General features: G+C 40.6%; 1 protein-coding gene across 3 annotated transcripts in view; it reads right to left on the bottom strand.

Moving 5' to 3' along the window:
• fam189a1 (family with sequence similarity 189 member A1) overlaps positions 1-22,158 on the bottom strand; it is an 84,452-nt gene that overhangs the window by 5,454 nt on the left and 56,840 nt on the right. For 2 of the 3 annotated variants that reach the window (XM_047581706.1, XM_047581708.1), the window contains exons 3-7: positions 12,855-12,965; positions 10,427-10,591; positions 3,904-4,011; positions 2,209-2,369; positions 695-830 (exon numbers count right to left, since the gene is read on the bottom strand). In XM_047581706.1, coding sequence (XP_047437662.1) covers positions 695-830; positions 2,209-2,369; positions 3,904-4,011; positions 10,427-10,591; positions 12,855-12,965 — 681 coding nt within the window. The remainder of the gene's footprint in view (positions 1-694; positions 831-2,208; positions 2,370-3,903; positions 4,012-10,426; positions 10,592-12,854; positions 12,966-22,158) is intronic. The other variant, XM_047581707.1, reaches the window with a different exon arrangement.

The raw sequence follows: 22,158 nt of genomic DNA on the forward strand, positions 1-22,158 counted from the left end.
AATACACTCGCTCTTCAAAACCGTGAGTGTTATTTTAAAAAGGTGACTGACTGATGGGACTATATTCACTGGATGGACGATTTGACCAAAGGAAGACACAGAGGGGACGAAGTCTGGTCTGTCTTTATCAAGTGAAGCCTCTCCAACAAAGAAATTACAAGAAGTAAGTTGAGCCACTGTGGAGGGTAACGTAGTAAATGCAACCTCTGCTTGGACACCCATGAAACACACAACTTACATTGCACTACCTAGCGGTTAGCATTAGCATTAACATGTAACAAGACCCAAATAAACATTAACTTAATGTAATTTCAGTCACGATTTATTCTAACCCATAATGTTTTCCAGGCGTAAACTGATGATGCATTACATATTAATCTGACCTGATATGAAGTGTGCCTGTTTTTGACTGTCTCACTCCAGTCTTTCTTTTAATCGCCAAAGCCAAACCAAAGTTGTCTATGACTGGCAGTGGCTGGTATGTGGTAAAACTTAAAGTCACTGTTTTTGATTTTTCAGTTTTGGCACCAAAAAAATAAAACAACTGAGACGACATTTTCATGGTTGAAAGTAACAGTGTTCGCCTCAGACTTCCCTCTGTTTTGCCTCCAGATAACGTTGTGACGTCGCAGTGATGTAGGCCATGAAGGGGTCTATAGTATGGTGTTTTAAAGACATGGTTGTTTTTCCTCACCTGACTGGCAGGGGTTTGTCCCACCACAGACTCATATGGAGGGGGCAGGTCAGTTGGGTACAGTGTCCCTGGGCTGTTGATAGGAACTCCGTAAATGGCACTGAAGGGGGAATGGGGAAAGTCCAGGTGCAGGCCTCTGCCACGGACATACAAGCAGAAATTCAATAAAGCAGTAGAAACATCCAGATCATATCTAGTAAAGCTGGAATACAAAGAACTGAGACTTCATTGAGCCAGTCTAACTATGCTGAGTGTTTAAGCAACTGGAGCATCCAGCATGGATATATATATCGTCTATTAAAATGCTAAGAGAGAATGGATGAAAGACATATTCTGGTCTCCAACACTCCAGCCCAGACAATATACTGTATATCAGTGCTGCACCTCTCTACGTGCACCGCCACCACCGTTTTATATGGTGCCAATTAAGAATAAGCAGCCATGTGTGCTGTCATATCTTTTAATTACAACCCAATTCTCCTCCAAAGTGGCAGAGCGTGAAATATAACCAGAGAATCTCCACCAATCATTCGAGGCATGATGATGTCATGGCACAGCCGTGAGCAGAGACACCATAAATGCTTCCTCTGCCTTGTATATATTTATGGCGTAATTGACAAACAGATGTGGCATTGTGCCAAATGGCCATAACAGCGTCTCTCTCTCTCTCTCTCTCTCTCTCTTTCTCTCTCTCTGTGGTAAGACTGAGAAAATGGAGGGAGTGATGAGGGAGGGGTCAAATGATCTTTCAGGACAGCTGAGATTCACGGATGTCACAGCTGTTTAGTGGCAGGAAATTGTCTGAGCTGACTGCAAATGACAGTAACACATGTGATAGTCACAGTGAAAGAGTAAATAGACATGATGCCTTTGTATTTGGATTGACTTTATTTTCTGTCACGGTTTACAGGAGTCTACATTAAATATTAATGTTGAATCACGTAAGTAAAGAACGTATCATACATCTTCTGTGCTCCTCCCAAGCGAAGCATTCTGCCTGATTTGTCTAATAATCTAAGATCACTTTTGTGTCACATAAAGACATCCATACACGATTTCAGGTGCCTGTGGGTGAGCAGGAACGACACAGCATGATCCAATTCCATAAAATTCTAGATAGTCAATATGCCATATGTGTGAATTATCCTGTGCATCTGTTACAGAGTAAGCCTTGAAGCTGGGAAATGAAAATGCAGTGCACAAGTATCAGCTCTCATTCACTTGAATAGAGCTGCAAACTTGCACAACATTAAAAAAAAAAAAAAAGACTAGAAACACAATCATCCCTACATGAAACAATAGTCTCAATTGCCATATAACATTTCATATAGAGTTAGCTACTAAAGTATTTTAGGAAACAAGGCTATTGTGTAAAATTATACTGACTTGTAACCAGTGGACTGTGGTCAGCAATAACAGACAATCTTATTCTGTGGAAGTGCCCACACGTCCCAGGGGACAGGTTGGTAGAAGAGTTTCAGAATGATGGTAATCAGTAGTATTTTGCTTCTCACCTCTGTCCGTCCATTGAGGGGGTGCAGGTGTACTCTGGGGGGTAGTATGGTGGCGGGGGAATGGGAGGAATAAACTCATCAAAGTCCAGTGTCTGGTGGAGGATGGTTCCATGGGGGGTCATGCAGTCAGCATTCAGGGCTCGAGCTCGGTGCGGCATAAACTGAAACGCAGCACAGAAAATAAAACAACCAGGCTTTTATTCCAACTGATACTGAGCTGTTCATTTCTTATTTTAAACCATAATTCATCCAGGCATAACTAATTTCTCAAATAAGAACTGTTTATAGCACCTTCTTGGTGTTATTTCACACAATTACATGTTTTCAGATGCGTGATGCTGGTAACTGATGGAGCTCTGCTGCAGGAACTAAAAGTCAAGGGCCTTGCTCAGTGGGCAGTTTTCTCAGTGGGAAAGTAATTTTTTTTCTTTTTTAATCTCCCCTGCCTTAATTAACTTGTCTAAATTTACTGAGCTAAACAGTAAGGTTAACAACTTTTGTGGTGAATGAGCCGAATTAGAGTCACACCCTTGGAAACTCGACAAGACTCCTGGTGATAAGACACAATGGTTTTGTTCTTTTCTTCACTGTGACTAGCCAGATGCCACCATGTCCAGTTGATTCAATTTACATAAGTTTTTGTGTTGGTGTTAATGTCTGCCTTGGTGTGTGATTGTATACAAGGTTATCGTATCGTATCGTATCGTATCGTATCGTATCGTATCGTATCGTACATTCTGCTTGATGTAGTGTTAATGCATCATTAGGCAGTATCAGGGCAATTATAACATTAACAAAGTCAATGTATTTATGTCTCCACATCGCTGTTATCAGGTTTTTTCTGACTACATCTCAGAGTAAGCTCCAACTAGGTCTTATATGAGGATGAGAAGGATTTCCCATTTACATTTTTAAAAATTGTATAGTCCAAACAGCTTCTGATGTATTTGTCTCAGCTCTTACATCATTGCATGTCTCTTGTTTCATAGAAATAGATCTCAAAGATAACTAATAGACCACAGTTGCCTTTATTTCTATGGTTATTTATCCCAATGTATAGAATAGCAGAAACTGTGTAAATAATATGTAGACCGTTTCAAGATCGTTTCATTCACCAGTTTTATTCATCAGTTCTTTTTTTTGTTGTTGTTTTTTTTTTTTTTTTGCTTCCAGTTGCCAGAAACATTATAGTTTTCACAGAACTTAAATCTCATGAATTTTCTGCAGTCATAAGGGTTCACTGGATTTAAAACTTTTCTAGTCTATTTTACCAGCTACTATACATCTAAGATCAGTGACCATTCCCTACCTCTTCGGCGTGCACAAGTTATACATCTTAGATCATGAAATGTGTATTACTCTTGCTTCAGATGCTGACAGTTTTGCAAATAAAATCAAAAATCAGCGAAGTTCTTCAAAGCCAGCACAATTTTTGTTGCAGAGAGAGGAGGTCCTGTGGCAAATGACCTTCACTCTGTGTGTTTACATTAACTTGTATTTACCAAGCAGATTGACTCTGGTATCTTAAAACAGATGAAGGTTGCCTGTGTGTTTGCCTAGAGGATAGTAATCTTCAAACCAAAAAAAAAAAAAAATTTTTTTGGTTATATTTTGTTTTAGTTTTTAACAGCAGGAGGTCACTGAGAAGAAAATAAATTCAGGTATTGTTGTCGTCTTCCATTGCACCACGCTCACCATCTGCAGCACATCAGTTGAGACCATCTGCATACAGCACATTGCAGTGGCTAGAGCACACACAATGGTGGAGATGACGTTCAGGGCGCACACGCTAAAGAGCAGCTCCTGCAGGAGGGAGAGAGAGGGAGGGAGCGGGGGAGGGAGGAGACTGTTATAAAAAAAATGTGACAAATTACAGTGGTGTAGTGAGTAGAGGAAATAGGAAAGGAAGACAGTAGAGGCATGATATTTGAGGAAAATGAGAACTAAAAGAGGCAAATATGGAACAACAGGGAGAAACACAGAAAGGGCGGATGGTGACAGAAACAGATGCCATGAGGTAACCAAGAGACACAAACAGGCAGCGCTGGAGTCAAACAACCCAAGTAAAAAGGTTAAAGACTAATGGAAAGAAATATGACCTCTGTATAAGTTCAGGTAATAATTCAATATGTGGGAAAATCAGCTCATTAAAATCCAAGGTTAAGCATCAACACACTCGCACACACTGCAGGCTCTGCAGAGAACCACGAGGGGACACACCAGTACTGAGGCTGTCAGCAAAAAGAAATGTGCAAGCTTGTGAAATTCTAACCCAGCACCCCGAATCAGAGGAAAGACTTATATAACTGCATCCACATTACGCTGCTGCTGGTGTATTTACTTATCTAAAAACAAACTGTTCTATTTAAGTGGCTCATTTTTTTGACATCCTGTCCTGACAAATACACCTGCAATAACATGACTTGATGAATTCATTTCCCAAAGAAGAGCACGGGAACCGTAATAATATCTGCCTTGAAATTGAATCCGAGAATAGCTGCCTGGCGCATATAATGTGCTGAGAGGACGGAGGGTGAGATTAGCTTGTGTTGCTGGTTATAACATGAGAAATATATATATATATAAAAAAAAATCATATCAGCATGTGTATAAAATATGTGTGTGCAGTCCATTCAGATGCATGAATACAATCATGAAACATATGCTGATGTTCCTCTGTATGAAGATCACAGAGCTCATCTGTTTTAACAAATTCACTTACACAGTCATTATCACAATACTAGTGTCAGAGCTATTATTATCCAGCAGCATAAGACGCTCAAAATCACACCGCTGCTGGCACACCAAACAAAACACATCCATAAATATAACAATATTTTTCCTTAGAGGCAAGAAATAGACCAAATAGACTGGATTTAAATCTCTGCATGTTCTTTGCAGACAGAGGCTCATGTATGAAGCTCCTCAGCTTCCACACAAGGCTTTTTCCAGCCTGTCGCACAGATTATTCACCAGATTCAGTACGCACGTAATTAGCAGTGACATTACAAACCCCGGCTTGTATTAATCCTGCGGAGAGGACAGCCATCTCACCTGCTGAGGTTTACCCAGTCATGGTTTGTAGTCAGGGCGTAATAGACGATCAATTTTGGTGTTTACAACGGGCAGTTCGTTTTTTGCCAAACAGACCGCGCTACCCACTTCAGTTCCTTTTGAAGTTTTTGATATATAATGGATCATGTTGGCATCAGAGATGTTTAAAGTTTCCAGCCCTGCAACCGTTTTTTTTTTTTTTTTTTTTTTAAAGCATGTTTGATAGTAGCTGCCAAAGATCAAGTCTGCATGAGCCAGGAGTTAAAGCAGAGATGACGCTAGTTGGAGCTGAGGTGAAGTTGTGCCAATTATAAACTACAACAAATGCATGTTTGTGTTGGAAACTCTCTGGGTTGGAGGGAAGTTTGGAGGACATGTCTGACATTTTAAACTTCAAAAATCCAAACTAGTCACAAAATGGAATCAGTGAGAGGAGATTGTCAATGGTTTAGTGATGATTGTTCTTTATACCCTTAAAACCACTCACTGAACACTTGAATAAGGCCCAGCACATCACAGTAAACCTGTTTTACCATTGGTAACGTTATTACACCAATCAGCCACAACATTAAAACCACTGACAGGAGATGTAAATAACACTGACCATCATGTGACAATACAATATTCTGCATTCACCCACCTAGACCACCCCCCCCCCTGCATAGCAATGACATTCCTTGATGGTAGCAGCCATCCCAGCAGGATGCAGGCTGACACAGACACACACAAAATGGTTTAGGAACAACTCAAACAACATGAAGAACAGCACAATGTGTTGACCTGGCCTCCAAATTTACTAGATCTCAAACAACCCAAAGACCCCCACTAACAACATTCTGTTTCCAGACACCACAGAACACCCTCAGAAGACCCATGTCCACTTTCTGATGAGTCATGTTGTTTTTATCAAGCAGGTGGTTGTAATGTTATACCTCATCAGTGTAGTTTGACTTCACTTCAGCATGTTTTTGTATACACATAATTTTGAAAGAAACAAAAACATGCTGGAGGCAGTGTGGCCATACAGATCTAAATCACAAACCAATTCCTTTGGCCTTGCCCAAAGATAGTCTTTGAGATGAGTGTGAGTTCAGTATTAAATTAGGTATTAGGATACATAAACCCCAAGAAGTGTTGCATATTATATCTTGAAAATGCAACTTCGTCATGGCGATAAAAGATAATTAGTCAAAATTCTACATACAGGAAGGACAAGAAATAGACCCCATCCAGATGTAAACTGATTATGTTTAGAAAATAACATCAGCCCTGAATTATTGCAGTGACAATAATGTATCAGAGATTTATTACATAGTTAAACTGTACTAGTATTTTTTTTTTTTTTTTCACATCACTAATATTCAGCTGGGCACAGGCTTCAAATAGCTGCTCCAAAATACTCCAGATTCAGAGGAACAACGGTGTGCACCCTGCTTTGCTTAATAGTCTCACATTACCATCCTCTGTTCTGGCATCGCTATCCAGCTCTATATAGGATCTGACAGAACATTCAGAAGCCCTGCAGCAGTTCCAGGGAGGTCAGTTAGGTCTGTTGACAAAGCCCTTGGGAGATTTCCTAACCTCTGATGACAGTAACACAGCAGAAGTTCTGATCTCTGTGATACCAATTCCTTTAAAATACTAAGTACCAAGACTGTGCAGTAAAAAAGGGGTCTTTCCACATACACAGGCTCTTCATCCCCTACGGCAGATCACTATTAAAGATTAGCTCTGCAATCGAGGAGGGTCGTTTCCTGACTTTGTTCTTACATTAGTGGTTCTTAACCTGACTCCCAGGAATGCCTTGGGAGCCCCATGAGGACAGTGTTCGGGTTGGTTTACTGACAAACCTCAAGTTGGAGGGATTTCTATTTAGTGGCTGACATATTCAGATGACATGATCAGATGAATGCAGGCGGCACAGTGGAGTAGTGGTTAGCAGTGACAGTATCTTGGTGCATATATCTGGATTTGAACCCAACAGCTGACTGGGATCTTTCTGTGCGGAGTTTGCATGTTCTCCCTGTGTCTGCGAGAGTTTTCTCTGGCCACTCACACTGACTTCCTCCCACCGTCCAAAGACATGCTCGTTAGGGTAATTGGTGATTCTTAATTGGCCGTAGGTGTGAGCGTGAATGGTCGTCTGTCTCTGTGCGTTAGCCCTGTGATAGACTGGAGACCTGTCCAGAGTGTACCCTGCCTCTCACCTGATGACAGCTGGACTCCAGCCTTCTAGTGACCCTCTTGAGGACAAGCAGCCACACGAAAAATCAAGTGTACTGCTTTAACGGAAGCATGGATCAGAAAACTGTTAACGTGAAGCACTACCTTGATACTTTCCCACTAATGGATGTTAATCAGAGCAGTAACAATGCTGAACCAGCAGCTCACTTTCATTGCTCATTTCAGCAGAATGCACATGCAGTTTCCCCTATAAGCAAACAGTGTGGCACAGAAGAGTAGATTAGATACCATTTTGCTGTAACAAATTTGACACAAATGCCAAATGAGTGAGAGAGGTCAGTGATTAATGTTGCACCTGATTTGACTCTGAAGTGAAGGTTTGGAAGTCATTAGCTGAGATTTGGACGTCAGTACAAGGTGAATAGAACAAAATGAGCAACTCAAACGCTGTGACTTCTCAGTGCTGATGTAGGATGAGTCAAGCATGTCAACAATTAGATTTCATATTATATTTGCTCGCTTTAAATCTGTGACTATGACAGCGTTCTGCACACATTGTTTCTGCGCTTGTCATCACAAAATGTTCATATCCTCAAATCCAGTTGCACAGATAAAAGTGTAAACAGCAAAAACACAGCCACAATCAGTCACATAAGGCTCTGACACATCATCAGCACCTCACGACAGTCCAACAAAGACAGATTGGCGGCACACAACATCACATCAAAGGCTACAAATGATCACCAGCTGGTGCAAGGCATACAAGCAAGGTCTGCATCTGTGGGTGAGGAAACAACTGTCTCTGTGCCTTAACAGCAGGATAAGAAGATAAGTCCCATTGGAATATTATCACCAACTTTAAACTGCCAGTTTATGTCCCTAAAAACACCCACAGAGGTGCGACAAAAGATACTGGCAAGAATTTAGTCTGGATTCTTTGGTATTTGCTCAGAATACAAATTGAGAACATGTCAGAGAATATGGCCTTGCTTCTTAGAAACTTAGAAAAGGCAGAAAATACAATGACTGAAAAATCTATTGGTAGAACAGCCGGGATTTTGGACAAGAAGAGCAAACATTGCCAAAAGCACCACAAAAACTACAGGCGGCAGCAACAAGGCGGTTGGTGAGAGGTTGGCATATCTGTGAAGGGAGCGAGGAACAAGACATCAGCTCTGTTCCTTCATTCACTACACTCCATGTGAGTTAGCTGACTCAAATGTGTTCACAGTTGATCATTTATGTGTCCTGTTGTGGCAGCTTTAACTGTGAGGGATCTTTCCTGGGATGACACTGAAATTTCATCCTCCACAGCATAAATTAACCTGTGTGAGCACCAGAGCTTCAAGCTTCAAACTTCAAGCATCAAGCCTTGACAAGGAAGGCTTGTCCTGAAGGCTTAGGCTGCGCGCTTGATCATTATTGTTGTGGTATTTAATCAGCCGCACAGACGTGGGAAAGTGCGTTTCATTGATTTCCCTTGTGAGCACAATGTACACGCGAGAACACAGCGAATCCAGCCAGGCGAAGGAACATGATAACACCACAGCGTAAACCGTTTCCTGCTCACTAGATATTTAACCTCTAGAAGATACCTTGCCTCAGGTCAATCAGGTTAGTGAGTTACAGAACAAGGTTACACATGCGCCCTTCAACAGGAAATCACAAATTACCTCAACACCCCCTTTCACCACTTATGATTTACAGCCTGCAGGCATCGAGGTGAAAAGAAAAACGGGATGGAAATGAAATTTGTCTGCTAAAACTGACTGGCAGCTTTATTTTAAAAATCAAGTTTCAAACAGATGAACAAAAGTAATGGATAAGAAATTAAGTAGTCGCCTGCAACTGAGTGTATCTGCTTTGATAATTCAGTGTTCCCCCATATGCCTTGTGGTTTAGTGACAGAGGAACTCCACGGCAGCTGCATCAGGAGTTCATTAAGACCAGCAACAGTCTAACAGCCATCTGAAATGGCCAAGGACTCCTGGGACTGACAGCTTCCTCTTAGACATAACTCAATACGTCTGACTAGGTTGGCACTTAATAAAGGTTTATAGCACCAATTCCACTTCTCTTTTAATGACTGATGATCACAATGACAAATGTGCTTGGTCTTTCCTCTTTCTGTTAGCGTGCTTAGTACTAAGAAGCCTTTTATTTGGTTATCATGGTTTTCTAAGGGACATAAAAATGAATAAAATGAATGGTAGAATGGAAGTAATAAATACTGTTATGTCATTCCTCCATACACATGGTATAAAGGAATTCTACCGAGGTCATGAAAGCTACAGCCTGACCACGCTGCACACCTTATACTCAGAGCACTTCTGTAAAAACAAAATGCTGTTTTCTTGCTAAATTAATCCGATTCTGATTAGAGAAGTCGGATTAGTCTGGTGAGGCTGTATTCATATATGCAGAAAATTGCAAGGCAATTTACACTAGGGTGTTTTGAACATTTTAGTCTGGACCAAACTGTGGATGGACGCATCACTGATATCCCTCAAGCCGCACCATAACATGCCTGAAAATGGAGAAATAAAATCTCAAAAGTTAATGTCTGCAGACACAAAATCCACTTTTCCCCTAACACCTCAATCACATTTCAATTTCCAACTCTGGATGGAAGAAAAGTATAAAAAAATAACAAAATAAATCCAATTTCTATAATCAGATTGGCATTATGAGATTTGGAGTTTGGTTCATGCAATTGTGTTTTTTTTGGAGTTGTGTCTCAGTCTGTCGTCCCACGTGGATTTCAGTCTCTAACAACTGCAACATAACAGAGAGGATAGAGGCTAGATGTTCTGGAGAAATGTGAAACTCAAGTTTTACTCAACCTTTGTAAAGCAAAATATATTGTTAATGTAGCTACCACTTTAGGTTAGACATGTACAGTCTGTACAGAAATGTTTTCTGCATGTGATTATAACTTGAAGAGTCAACTCCACAGAAAAACATGCTGGGTTCCACCCACCTTGAGACGTAGACGAATGGTATTGCAATCCCTCAGTGGGTTCAGTTTCAACGTCTCTCCCAGGTTGTTGCAGCTCGAGCTCTGCTTCTGCAGCTCGCAGCATACACACACTCCATCGCTGTCAAACTTGAGCTGGGGGGGAGGAGGGGAGAACACGCATCCACACTCAAGCATGCCCGCCACGTACACAAAAACACACAGAGGTACAGAAACACACACGCACACACAGATGCACAGATCAGACCTGGGCTTAGCGTGTTCATGTGTTAATTCTGACAGTCTCAATTAAACTATGCAGTCAAAACTTTAGACACACATCACATACTCCGAGTGAGAATGTCCAATCTACGTGTAGAAGAAGACAAAAGACTGTGAGATATGATGAGCTAACCAGGAAGGAGTGGAGGTAGAGCATACCTCGGCTATGTGTCCCAGATTGAGAGAAAGCAGGACATGAACCCAACAAGTGTGGGTTAATTACATTGGGGAGAGGAAATGAGGAACATTAATATTTCAGTCACGACTGGGGGAGGGTCTCAGGGGAGCAACGTAAAGCAGCAAAGTTGGTGTAGCTGCTCGGGAACGTGGTCCCTCTTGTGCAAGGAGAAAAGCTGCTTATAATGTGGATGAGGTGGGGTTAGTGGGTTGTGTGCTAGGTGATTCACTGGGGACGTCTCCAGGCATGAAACCGATAGGAACGGCGCTAAGAATTCAGATTAAACAAATCAGCTAAGCATCTCATTATGAGAAGTTTGGAATACAGCCACTTGACGGCTGAATTAACTTATGAAACGGAAGCTCATGATGCAATTTTCTACTTCACTCTGCTACATGAAAGTACTTCATACTAAAAGCCACTTGTGCTTAAAAAGAACCGTGTCAGAAAATGGAGGCTAGAGGAAGCAATTGTGTTGAGATATACGGATAACAGTTCTGTTCTAATGTCGCACTCGGTTGATCAAATGAGAAGTGATGAAAATGGTTCTGTATGAACGTAATAAAATAGCTTCAGTGAGAAGTCAAACCAACTGTTTCACCTGCACACAGCTGACCGATCACTGCGAGTAGTGGAAGTGGATGTTTGAATGCCAAGTTTCTGAAAGGTACAAATATTGTTGGAGATAATGGGAAAAGGGCATTTCTGACAGGTGACAACTGACAAGCACATCTGGTGGAGTATGCTAGGAGTTTAATGCCGCTGTATTTATGATCGCACCATTACAAAGTCAGGGCACCTTAGAATATTCTGCTGTGGGTTTTTAACCCCGACTTTGAGTTGGAGTCACTTAACTCTTCCAAAGTTGTTTATCTATATTTTGGCTAGTTTTGGTTGCGGCAAAGCTGGAGCCATTAGTCACCGACAGACAAATAGCTCAGTTCATTTTTGGTGGTGACTCAGATCTGCTGCCTGTTTACAACAGAAGTGCTGCCTCACGTCCTGGCATTCATGTTGGCGGAGTGGACTGGATGCAGACAATGTTCATTCCCCACTGATGTCAAAGTTACTGGTTTCGCAGTTGACATCAACTACAACAACAAAGTTGAAACGCTTCAAGTCTTTCCCTAAGAAGTGACGTCTTCTGAAATGATCCACCTTCTTTTGCTATTTGTGACATTTTTTACTTTATGTAACTGTGCGAACATCATATAACAAATTAAATCTGATCTATTCAGTTCTGATTAGGACCACTTCCTAGGTTGGACACAGGCTGGATGTTTTCTAAACTGTAATACTAGAATGAATGTGATATTTGTAATAATCCTAATCCCTTACTGGTAAAAACAAAACAAAAAAAAGTTTAAATGAAGCAACTACATTCCAAACGTTTTCACAGCATTCCTGACATTCCTGTCTCCAACTCAGTACAAACACCGCTTCATAAGAAGTCACAACTTAAACATGTACTCCACAACATTTGTGCCTCTTCCTCATCATTTTGTATCACGTGCTAACAAATTCACTGGTTTCTACTGCACACCAGCCTATAAATGAAACTGTTAGCACTTATTTCAGGGTCTAAGTCCGTATGACAACGTGCTACGTGTGACATCTTGTTATTTCGCACACGTGGGAACAGTTTATAAGGAAATCTCACATTAGCCCCTTTATAAAAAGATAATTAATTATTTTATTTCATTACATTTTGGCAAATGAAGGTGGAATGGTGTTTTTAAGGCATAGTAAATCAATCATATATTCACGGAATATAAAAAAAAAATGTAAAAATGTGTGTATATAGTGTAGTGCACATATGTTTAGACCAGTGGCTCTGCATCCTATTTTTTATAATGCCAGAGGTGTATAGGAAAAGTTTTCAAGCCTCACACACTGACAGCCACATTAAATGGCTTGTCAAGACGGACATCTATCTCGTCCACACAAAAAAAGCCTCAGAGTGCACATGGGTTAAGGTCCAGTTGGTCTCACCAGCTGACAGTCTTCCAGAGAGTTGACAAGCTGAGCGTTCTGGCAGGAGAGGATGGAGCCCGCCAGGTTGAGCATCACACACACCGCAGAGAGCAGCATGAAGAATGTGATCTGTGACAGAGAAAGGAGAGAGAGGCAGAGGGGAATTGACAAAAAAGGACAACACAATGTCAAAATGTTGCTGCTGAAACTGATCCAACACCTTTGTGGTACTGCCTCTGGAAGCAGTTGTAAAACCAGAGCCACAGTGTACTCCCCTAATCAAACACACTGATTTTAACAGATCATCAAAGAGGAAATTAGAAAGGATGTCAAGAGAAATCGATAGACTGTTCCTCCTCTGAGATCCAGTGTTTGGAGTGGAGAGAAATCATAATTACAGAAAAGCTTATTGATGAATGGAAATCCTAAACCCACCGTGGACCTTTTCTGTGTTCCTCGACGTCAGAACACTGGTGAATGAAGTCGTGAATGTCTGTCAGTCAGTGTAAATGCACCCATCTCAGCAGAACCAATATTTAAGCCGGAATCCCTTCATCCCCTTTTCCCTGAAGGTGAAGTCCTCTTTTTATCATGGATATCAGTCCCGTTTCCCGAAATACGGCTATGTTTAAATTACAGGTCAAGTGTGCCTGAATGAGTTTTATAATTGACAAGCAGCTCTCTCGCACTGTGCGACCAGAACTCCCTCCTCAGCTCTTTGATTTGGAGAAATCTGATGACAGCAGCAGTCTCAAAAACTCATAACTGACCAATTTTAATAAAAACCACAGTAAGGCCAATGTTCAAAGTCTGCTTTAGCAAAGCGTTGGAACCCCGGAACAGTCTCGGTGCAGGACACAAAGGGCACCAGCAGGAGGAGTTTGATGGACACGAAGGTTATTGAGAACACACATAAGCAGATGGAGAGGAGGAGACGAGGACAAGGGCGGAGAAGGGAAGGAACCGGAGGTGGCATGTAATAAACAGATGGAGCGATAAGTTTAAGTGCTTTTCACCGCAGCAGAAAATTGAAAGATTGAGAGGCCGATGGATGAGCTCAAGGGGCAACTCCTGGGATGGCATAGGCTGAAAATCAGACGGAAAGCAGCAAAGACAAAAGGAAAGGACAAGAAGCAAGTCAACCATTTGTAGGTGTTAATGGGCATCCAGGAGAAGAGACAGACAGATCAAGTCTCAAGAGTCTCTTGATGCATCAGTGGTAATGATGTGTGGATCTAATTAATTAGTACTTCATTTTAATGTGATATCAGCTGTCTGGTTCCCTGGTTGATCAGCTGCATTAGAACAAGGAACAGCTCAGAGAAAGTTGGCTCTGACACATGCTAAGAAGGAAGTACTAACCATTTACAAATTCATTTTGATGTTCGATGCATTTGATGTTTTTCTGAGCATTTGGCTGGCTCAGCCACAGGAACTTTAATACACTATTCTACGAATTCAAAAAGGAAAAGCCTGAAGATTTGTTGTGGGTGTGCTTGTATTCACTCAGTGACAAGGCAAAAAAGACATTATCGAGAAGAAAAACTCGCTGTGTCTGAGCAGATTGCACTTTGAGTCTGTATCAAAAAAGTGACAGCAAAATAAACAGTACCAAACAAAACAGACAGAAGACGAATGAGGCGATTATCGGAATTCACTAAACTTAACAATTTTCTCGTACAAATCATGTGAACATGTTTAGATGTCTTAGATGAACTAAATCAGTTATATATGATATTGTCAGACAGTGTGAAGTTGCTAATTTGAGCTACATGTACACAGTGTATTACTTATGTTACATCCTGTCAAGCAGATTTAAACATGACAGCATATGACAACAGGATCACCAGGGTGTGTTGGAGCTCTGATAAACTGTCATCATGTCCAAACATTAGTTTTGTAGTATTGATTAGATGCCTGTGGATAACAGATATTGATTGTGTGTTCTGGGCTGGTGGGATCTGCCTGTTACTGTGGAGGAAAAAGACTAACATTTAAATTTGGGAAGCGTGTCACTCTTCATTCACCACGACAAGTGTTTTGAAAATCTCTTATGGAGATTTATGAAAAGCAGACGGCATGCAGCATCATTAATGCGAGAATGCCTTTCTCTTTCAAATATTCAGACAATTTCTCGGCTGGCGATTTGAATTTATTTTTGACATGCAACACGCACCTCTGAGTGCTCTCCACAGTGGAGTTTAGATTTGTTTGGTAGATGAGTTCTGTAAACAGTGGTTATCCAGAATCACATTATACAGGCTGGTTCGTATTGTATTGATGAACCTGACAGTAATAGTTAAGGTTTACAGTGAGCTGTGCTGCAGAGATGAACAATAACTATCACAGCGAGGATATTGTAACGCACAAACTAGTGAAAGGAGAAGCTTCTTCCAAGACACGCAGGCCTTAAGTTGTAGTTTAATGAACGATACAGTGCTATGCCTCAAACAATAACCAGAAGCAATTCCAGCAGAGAACAAAATAGCTTCTTTAAAAAAACAGTTAAAACATGCTCTAGATCAAAAATTTAAATATGCACAATTGTGTTCCTATTAAAAAATGGCCTTGTGTGACCAGAGTGTCACCTGCATGCCCCGACACTTTTTATGTGCCGAGCTGATTGTCAGGCCTGGTCCCACACCGGTGCCTTCTCATTACAATGTAGGATCACATAGCACCATTTAGCAGCCAGTCATTAATTACTGCTGCGCTGCTCTCTGCATGCTAAAGAGGAAAACACACACACACGCACAAAGAAAAGGCCACATACACGCCACTTGGTCGCCGTAGCAGCCGAGGCAGATTTACGCCACCCGTCATCATCACATCGTTTAGCACTCACTGCGGAGGACAATACAATCACCATCCATCTTCATCACTGCGCATAGACTACAATATAAGACCCAAGGTTCAGGTGTGCTACTGTAATTCTCCATAACTGTCACTGAGGTTAGAATCATTTGGTTACTGCTTTGCCTCTTCTCATTCTGCATCCAGCCTTTTCCTGAAACCGCAGAGAAAAGAGACGACGGTATGGGTGGACCATGCAAAGGCAAAGGCTTAATGCACGTCCCTCCTAATGGTTTTACTTAATTCCATAATAGCTGACCGCAGGACATGTGTCAACAAAGAAGAATGCTAAGTAGAAAATTTCCTTTAGTGACAGACCTTTGGATAGAATCAGCTGTTCACCTATTTCCTGTCTGAGCCAAGCTGACCGGTTTCTGGCTGAAGCCTTACATTTAACAGACATGTTATATCACCAGTGAAATCGATTCCCGGGTCAGGACAAATATCAAATTATTCCTTCCGATGAAAGGTGTGGAGTTTCACTGGCTTTGGAAAGTCTTTGTAAAACCATGTCAGATCAACATTTTACACAACTCATACATCAGCATTTACTTTCAACAAAACTGCATAAATAAGCAAAGTCAGAAATAGATTCGTGCACGTCTGTAACTCAAAAACATTTCATCTTTCCATCCTAAAGCTCTTCTCATCTCTCTGTGCTGCCGCCAACACAGAGAAACAAGCTTATTTATCACCTCTGTTTATTTGCAGTAGGATAAATCGGAGATAAGATAAGCAAGAGTGAGGAAACTTGCCTGCTGCAGCAGCAAATAGCACCTTTCATTAGCCTTTCATTGTTTCATTGCAAGCCAACTAATAAAAACCCAAATATATTTAATAGAAATAGGACCCAGGGGAATTAGGGGGCTCATATATCACTAACTGACAACTTCAGCAGTATTTTAAGCAGAGACCAATGAATATTTCATGGCCTCAAGTTTGCACACTTGCACAACTGTCATGCAGAAGTACAGTAGGTTATAATGAAGACATTACACATATTTCATTGACGGTCGGACCCCTGACAAATTACTGTACATAACAATAATTGTGGCATGTAAAAAAGTTTCAGCAGCTTAAGTCACTACTTGGTAAGCTCACGTTTAGCAGGTTTCATAACCTTTAAATGTTTTTCTAGTGAGCTAAAAGGCTTTGTGTACATGCCTTGAGAATTGTCTGACATGCTTCCTTCCACCTCTGAGATCAGGCTGCCTTGTCTCACAGCATGTTTAAGAGGTACCTACAGATGATGCTCAAAATTGTCAGCTTGTTAGTTTGGGATCAACAGCATTCCTCTGCCACTGAGTGTTCCACAACCCCTGGCTTCACTCCCAATTCTTAAAGGGATACACCACCCCTGTATGAAATTTAGTTACTCACAGTGTTCCCCAGAGTTGGATAAGTGAGAAAAAGCTATTTTCAAGCGATCGGTCCAGCATATGAAAACCCCCAACTTCCGTCAGCAAACCGGCGTGACTGGTTTTCAGGTGTTGCGTTGTGTCTTTGTGCTCGGCAGCGGTGCTTTGCCACAATATAGACCCCAGTCTATATCTGCCCTATGTAATCCCTTCCTGTTAATTACACTGATATTTGTCCTCGATGTGAATGTACACTACACAATTAGTAATTAGGAAAATTCTTGAGTTTACTTATCAATTTTGCTAATGACTGGCTAATTGGCGCCACTACATTACAGCGCCTATGCTAAGTTAAAGCTAACAGCGGATTAGGACAATGCCTGGGCCGGTTTAAAAACGCTTTTTTCTCACTTATCCAACTCTGTGGAATACGGTGAGTGACTAAACTTTTGGCCAATGACCTCAACTTTAACACATTTGTTCACAGTCTTGCATTCCAAAACTGCTGTAGTTCATGCAAACGTTGCTTTGCGTGCTTTAAATGTTGGATTTTGTGATGAGGCAACGTTTTTTTATCCGAGGACACCTCTATGCTGACACTCTGTAGCCTACATCCATTGCTCCACCACTCCTGTCAGCTAAACTGTCATGCAGTTCTTTTGCAACAATGCCAGGCTTTTAATTTGCCTTTTTTTGTCCCTGTATCACATCATAATATCCTCTTAACGTGTCTTTTTCTTGTTGATATTTCAGACAATTCAAACTGAAAGTTGGATTCACTCACTTGTAAGTTATCAGCTCTAGCTCTATTCAGTTTTTGACCTGGCTTCTTAACATCCTTTCAATTAAGGCTAATTAAGTAAATTAAGTAGGAGGAGCCTCATTTAGTCTCATTATGTCTGCAGGGGCTGTGTTAAAAAAATCACTTAAAAGATACAGTAGTTTCTGAATCATCACAACTGGAGCCAATTCTGACAATGTACACGATGCATGTACAATTATGTCTACATTTTTTTTTACAGTATTACTGTTGACGGCAGCGCATAGAAAGAAAGAAGAGCACATATACACATGTGCAAAAAAAAAAAAACGCAACATGTGAGCAACAGCGAAACCCTTATTATTACAGAGATGCATTAAAATAACCTTGTGCACAACGACCTTTGTGAGTAGTTACAGGGATTATCTGCCTTTGCCTCGTTGAGTTAGGCAGATGCTGCAATTCCGACATTCATCAGCTAATCAAAGATGCATTAAAAGTGCAAACCACAGCATGTTATGCAATTCTGTGTACACTTCATTCTCACAATGCTCACACATTCAGAGTGAATGTGGTGCATTAGTAGCCTGCATAATAATAACCATAGGGAATCTGTCTGCTCGCGTGGTAATGTTAATGCTATTGTACCTTGAATGTTGGTAACAAAAATGTGTATTTTTATCAACAACCCTAAGGAATGTATACTTCTAATAAAACTATGTAATCTGAAGTGATTCTATGTTCTTACTTTGGTCTTACTTTGTTCATTTTATAAAGAAAATAAATCAAAAACTCTGCTACTTCACATGTAACTGATTAGTAAAACGCATCCAATAAAAATGACAGTGATTCAAAACATTTCTGTTGTTACTTATGCCATCAGACTGTCAGGGTTAAATAACCACATCTCCTCATATTCAGTGACTGTACTAGTGCATCTAGCAACATTTAAACAAGCCTCTTTGAAAAGAGTTGTGGTCTGCAGTTGTGGTTTGGACAATAAAATACCCAAAGAATGGACAGTTTTGAGCACATGTTAATTGTACAAAAGCAGGGTTTGAAACGCATCCTTTGACTGCAGCACAAATTAGTATTTAGTCTGCAGCAGCACTGCGCCACAACACTATTTATTTTCAATTATCGTTGAGCCACGAGAGATGGAAGCAATGTTGTTTTGTTTTTGCTGCTGCTCAGCAGATCACTGGCAGTCTGATTCAGTTCCTCTGTGACACTGTCTATCAATCCTCAGGCCCCTGCAGAGCAAAATCCACTTTACAGACAATAAGGCATCATCACTGTATATTGATGAAGAGGAAGGAGCGCTATATGGGCATTATGGAGTACACTGGGAGTTCCAACTTCAAAAACTAAAATCAGAGCAGTAGCATCGCTGGTTCCCACTGCTAACTATCAGGCTGTTGTATATTTATTTATGCGTGTGTGTGTGTGTTAGGTGTTGGTTGACCCTGAGTTCAGTGAGTCCAAATAAACAGTGGAGGTGTTGATATTAACTTTCAGCAGCAGAACCCAGGGGACATCACTATGAGGCATGTGTAATGACCTAATGGCCCACTATTGCTGCTGGGAAAATTAAGTTCATCTCTGGAGAACGCATCACTTTAAAACCCTCAGACTTGTTCAGGTATGTGTTTAGAGATACATAGACACACATATGAATGAGCCACAATTCCAACTCGACAAAATTATTGGTGAGAATCAATGAGGAGCTGTTTATTTGTACTGTATGGGCAACATATGGCAACATGGGGTTTTCCATCTGTAAAATATCTGCAATATATCATCTTTTAAGTAAACAGCATGTGTGAAACTAGTTTGGATTGCCATAATTTGAGTAACCTTTATGCTTTTTTTCCTTTTTAAATGTAACAAATACTAACAAATACAGAGAAGTCTAGTGCTATGTAATTCAATTAAAGTTCAGATTCATATTTACACAATCACCACATGGTAACAAATTCAACTTAATATTTTACAACAAAATCAGATTTTGATTTGTGTGGTTTAAAAGATGAAAAGTAGAAGTTCATTTAAAGATAACACTTTTTAAAAATTTTTTTTATAAAACTTGTATGGTGTCACGTGTGCATTGACACTGAAGGGCGCAAACAGGATCAAATATTTGCCCTTTCAAAGTAAAAGAGCATATAAATAACACACCAAGTCATGTTGCTTTATGGTGCAAAATGACACATGAAGAGCTTAAAATGAGTTGTCGGGACACATGAAATATGCCTTAAGGGGCATGCTAGAGTACTTATACGCAATTTACAGAAGCCTAATCCTGCTGGGAAATAACTTCTTTTCAGAACACGTCACTTTGAGCCCTCAGCCATGTACGGATATGGGCTGAGAGATACTTAGACACGCACATTTCCATAAGCCACAACTCTAACCCAACAAATACACTGCTGAGACTCCTTGAGCAGAAAAACCGAACCAGTAAAATAATCTGCATGCTTTAGACACTGCATAGGACAAAGGTTTCAATTCACAACAAAGAAACATATAAGAGCATCTTTTTTCCTGACGTTAGTGAATTTGTCATTAAATGTCTTGACCTCTCATTAAACCATTATGGTGGACATGATCCAACCGTTTTCACAGTCAAACAGTAAGACAGTGGACTCCAGCGACATCAGCCTAGAAGAAATGTTTTGATGTTGATCTTTATCACTTGTTCACTAGATGTTTTTTTTTTCTATTTTCGTTGCCTGTAAGAATGGAAGGACACCTTGCCTCTTGCCGTAGTATGCTTTGATATGTAGTTATCTTGACAGCATGTCCGACTTCATCACCACAGGATGTGATGGATTAGTTCCTGTGGTTAGAGACATCATGTGGACATTGCAGTCTAACAACTTTTGCTTGTGGCAAGTGGAACAAAAGACAGGCTAGGATACATATTACAGGCTAGAGCGCCTTTTCAATTTAACCATTTGACTTTTTAATAATGTGCAAAAGCCTTAGAGCTTCGTACCACCAACCTTCAACAACAGGGGAGACAGCCAATCACACAGGCAGTTACTGGGTGAGTGAAGAAAGTAGTTGTGCAGGCTCTGCATAAGCAAGCATAAGAGTTGATCTCAGTGCCAGTGCTCACACGTATTGATTAAAACAGACCATGGAAGACAATATCACCCCGAGGGTCAGTCGCTGATTAACCTCCACTTCTCAACATTTTAATCAACCACTGACCTCTAAAGAGCTAAAACAAGGAGGCTCTGCCTTCTCTGCTCCACTCCCCAGGCTCTTGGTGGGGGGCTGCTGTAATGAGACAGGCCTATAATGAACCAGGTCCCAGCAGACATGCACACCACACAGGCTTACAGAGGGAACTTGCCGCTTGCTTGTCATTGGAAATTAACAATGTTGTCTCATGAGTGAATGCGTAAGTCACGGAGTGTAAAACAAATATGTCAAATGTGATACACAAAAATCACAGTACACGACCAGCGTAAACAAGTTTGGAAATCTTATAAATTGTTCTTTTAGCTTTAAAATCATGTTCTGTGCCGTGGGTCCTCTGATGCATACTTAGTAGAATGGGACTCAAACTGGGCTTTGAACCAATGCACACTGTATTTATTGACAACTGGAGCTTATATGTTCTGTCATTATGTTTCTCAGTCCAAATAACACACATTATATATAATATAAAATGTAAATGCAAACATTTTTGAAGTTTAACATCATATTAAACAGATTGCTTAAACTATGTATTTCTCATCTTACTAAGAAAAAAACTCCAATGAAATTCTATATAGGCATTTATGGCGCTGTGTTGTGTCATATCAGGTTTGGTGGATGAAATGTCTCCATAACTAGTGGATGGATTGCTGTTGCTAAAACGTGGTACAGAGATCTGAATCATTCAGTTTAACGCCTGCAAAAACAAAACAGGTTACATCATTCCATCTGTTTAACGTTGGGATCTTTGTTGACATTAGTGTTAAGTATCTCTCTTCCGAAGATGAGTATCACAACACTGCCATTATGGCAGCAGACACTTGTTATTTAGCAATAGTCTTCTGAAGGAGGGTGGTTAAATACAGTAGATTTATCACCTTGACATTCGCTGCCTGCAGTGGTAGTTCTTGTGCTTATCCAAACCGTCCAACATTTCATCATAAGAGCACAAGTCACAGAATTAAACTGTGAGAGACACAAACCTTAACAGCACTTTGAACACTATTCTAAGCATTTCACAATGAAACATTGTTCCGTGTGCAATTTCTTTGTTTTCCCCGTGTACTTGCGGAAGCAATACTATATAATACCATTCAACCACGATACTTGGTTATTAAATCTTGTTTTTTTTTAAAGATTTTTA

This window comes from Mugil cephalus, chromosome 3 (genome assembly GCF_022458985.1).
Source record: "Mugil cephalus isolate CIBA_MC_2020 chromosome 3, CIBA_Mcephalus_1.1, whole genome shotgun sequence".
Lineage (NCBI taxonomy): Eukaryota > Metazoa > Chordata > Actinopteri > Mugiliformes > Mugilidae > Mugil > Mugil cephalus.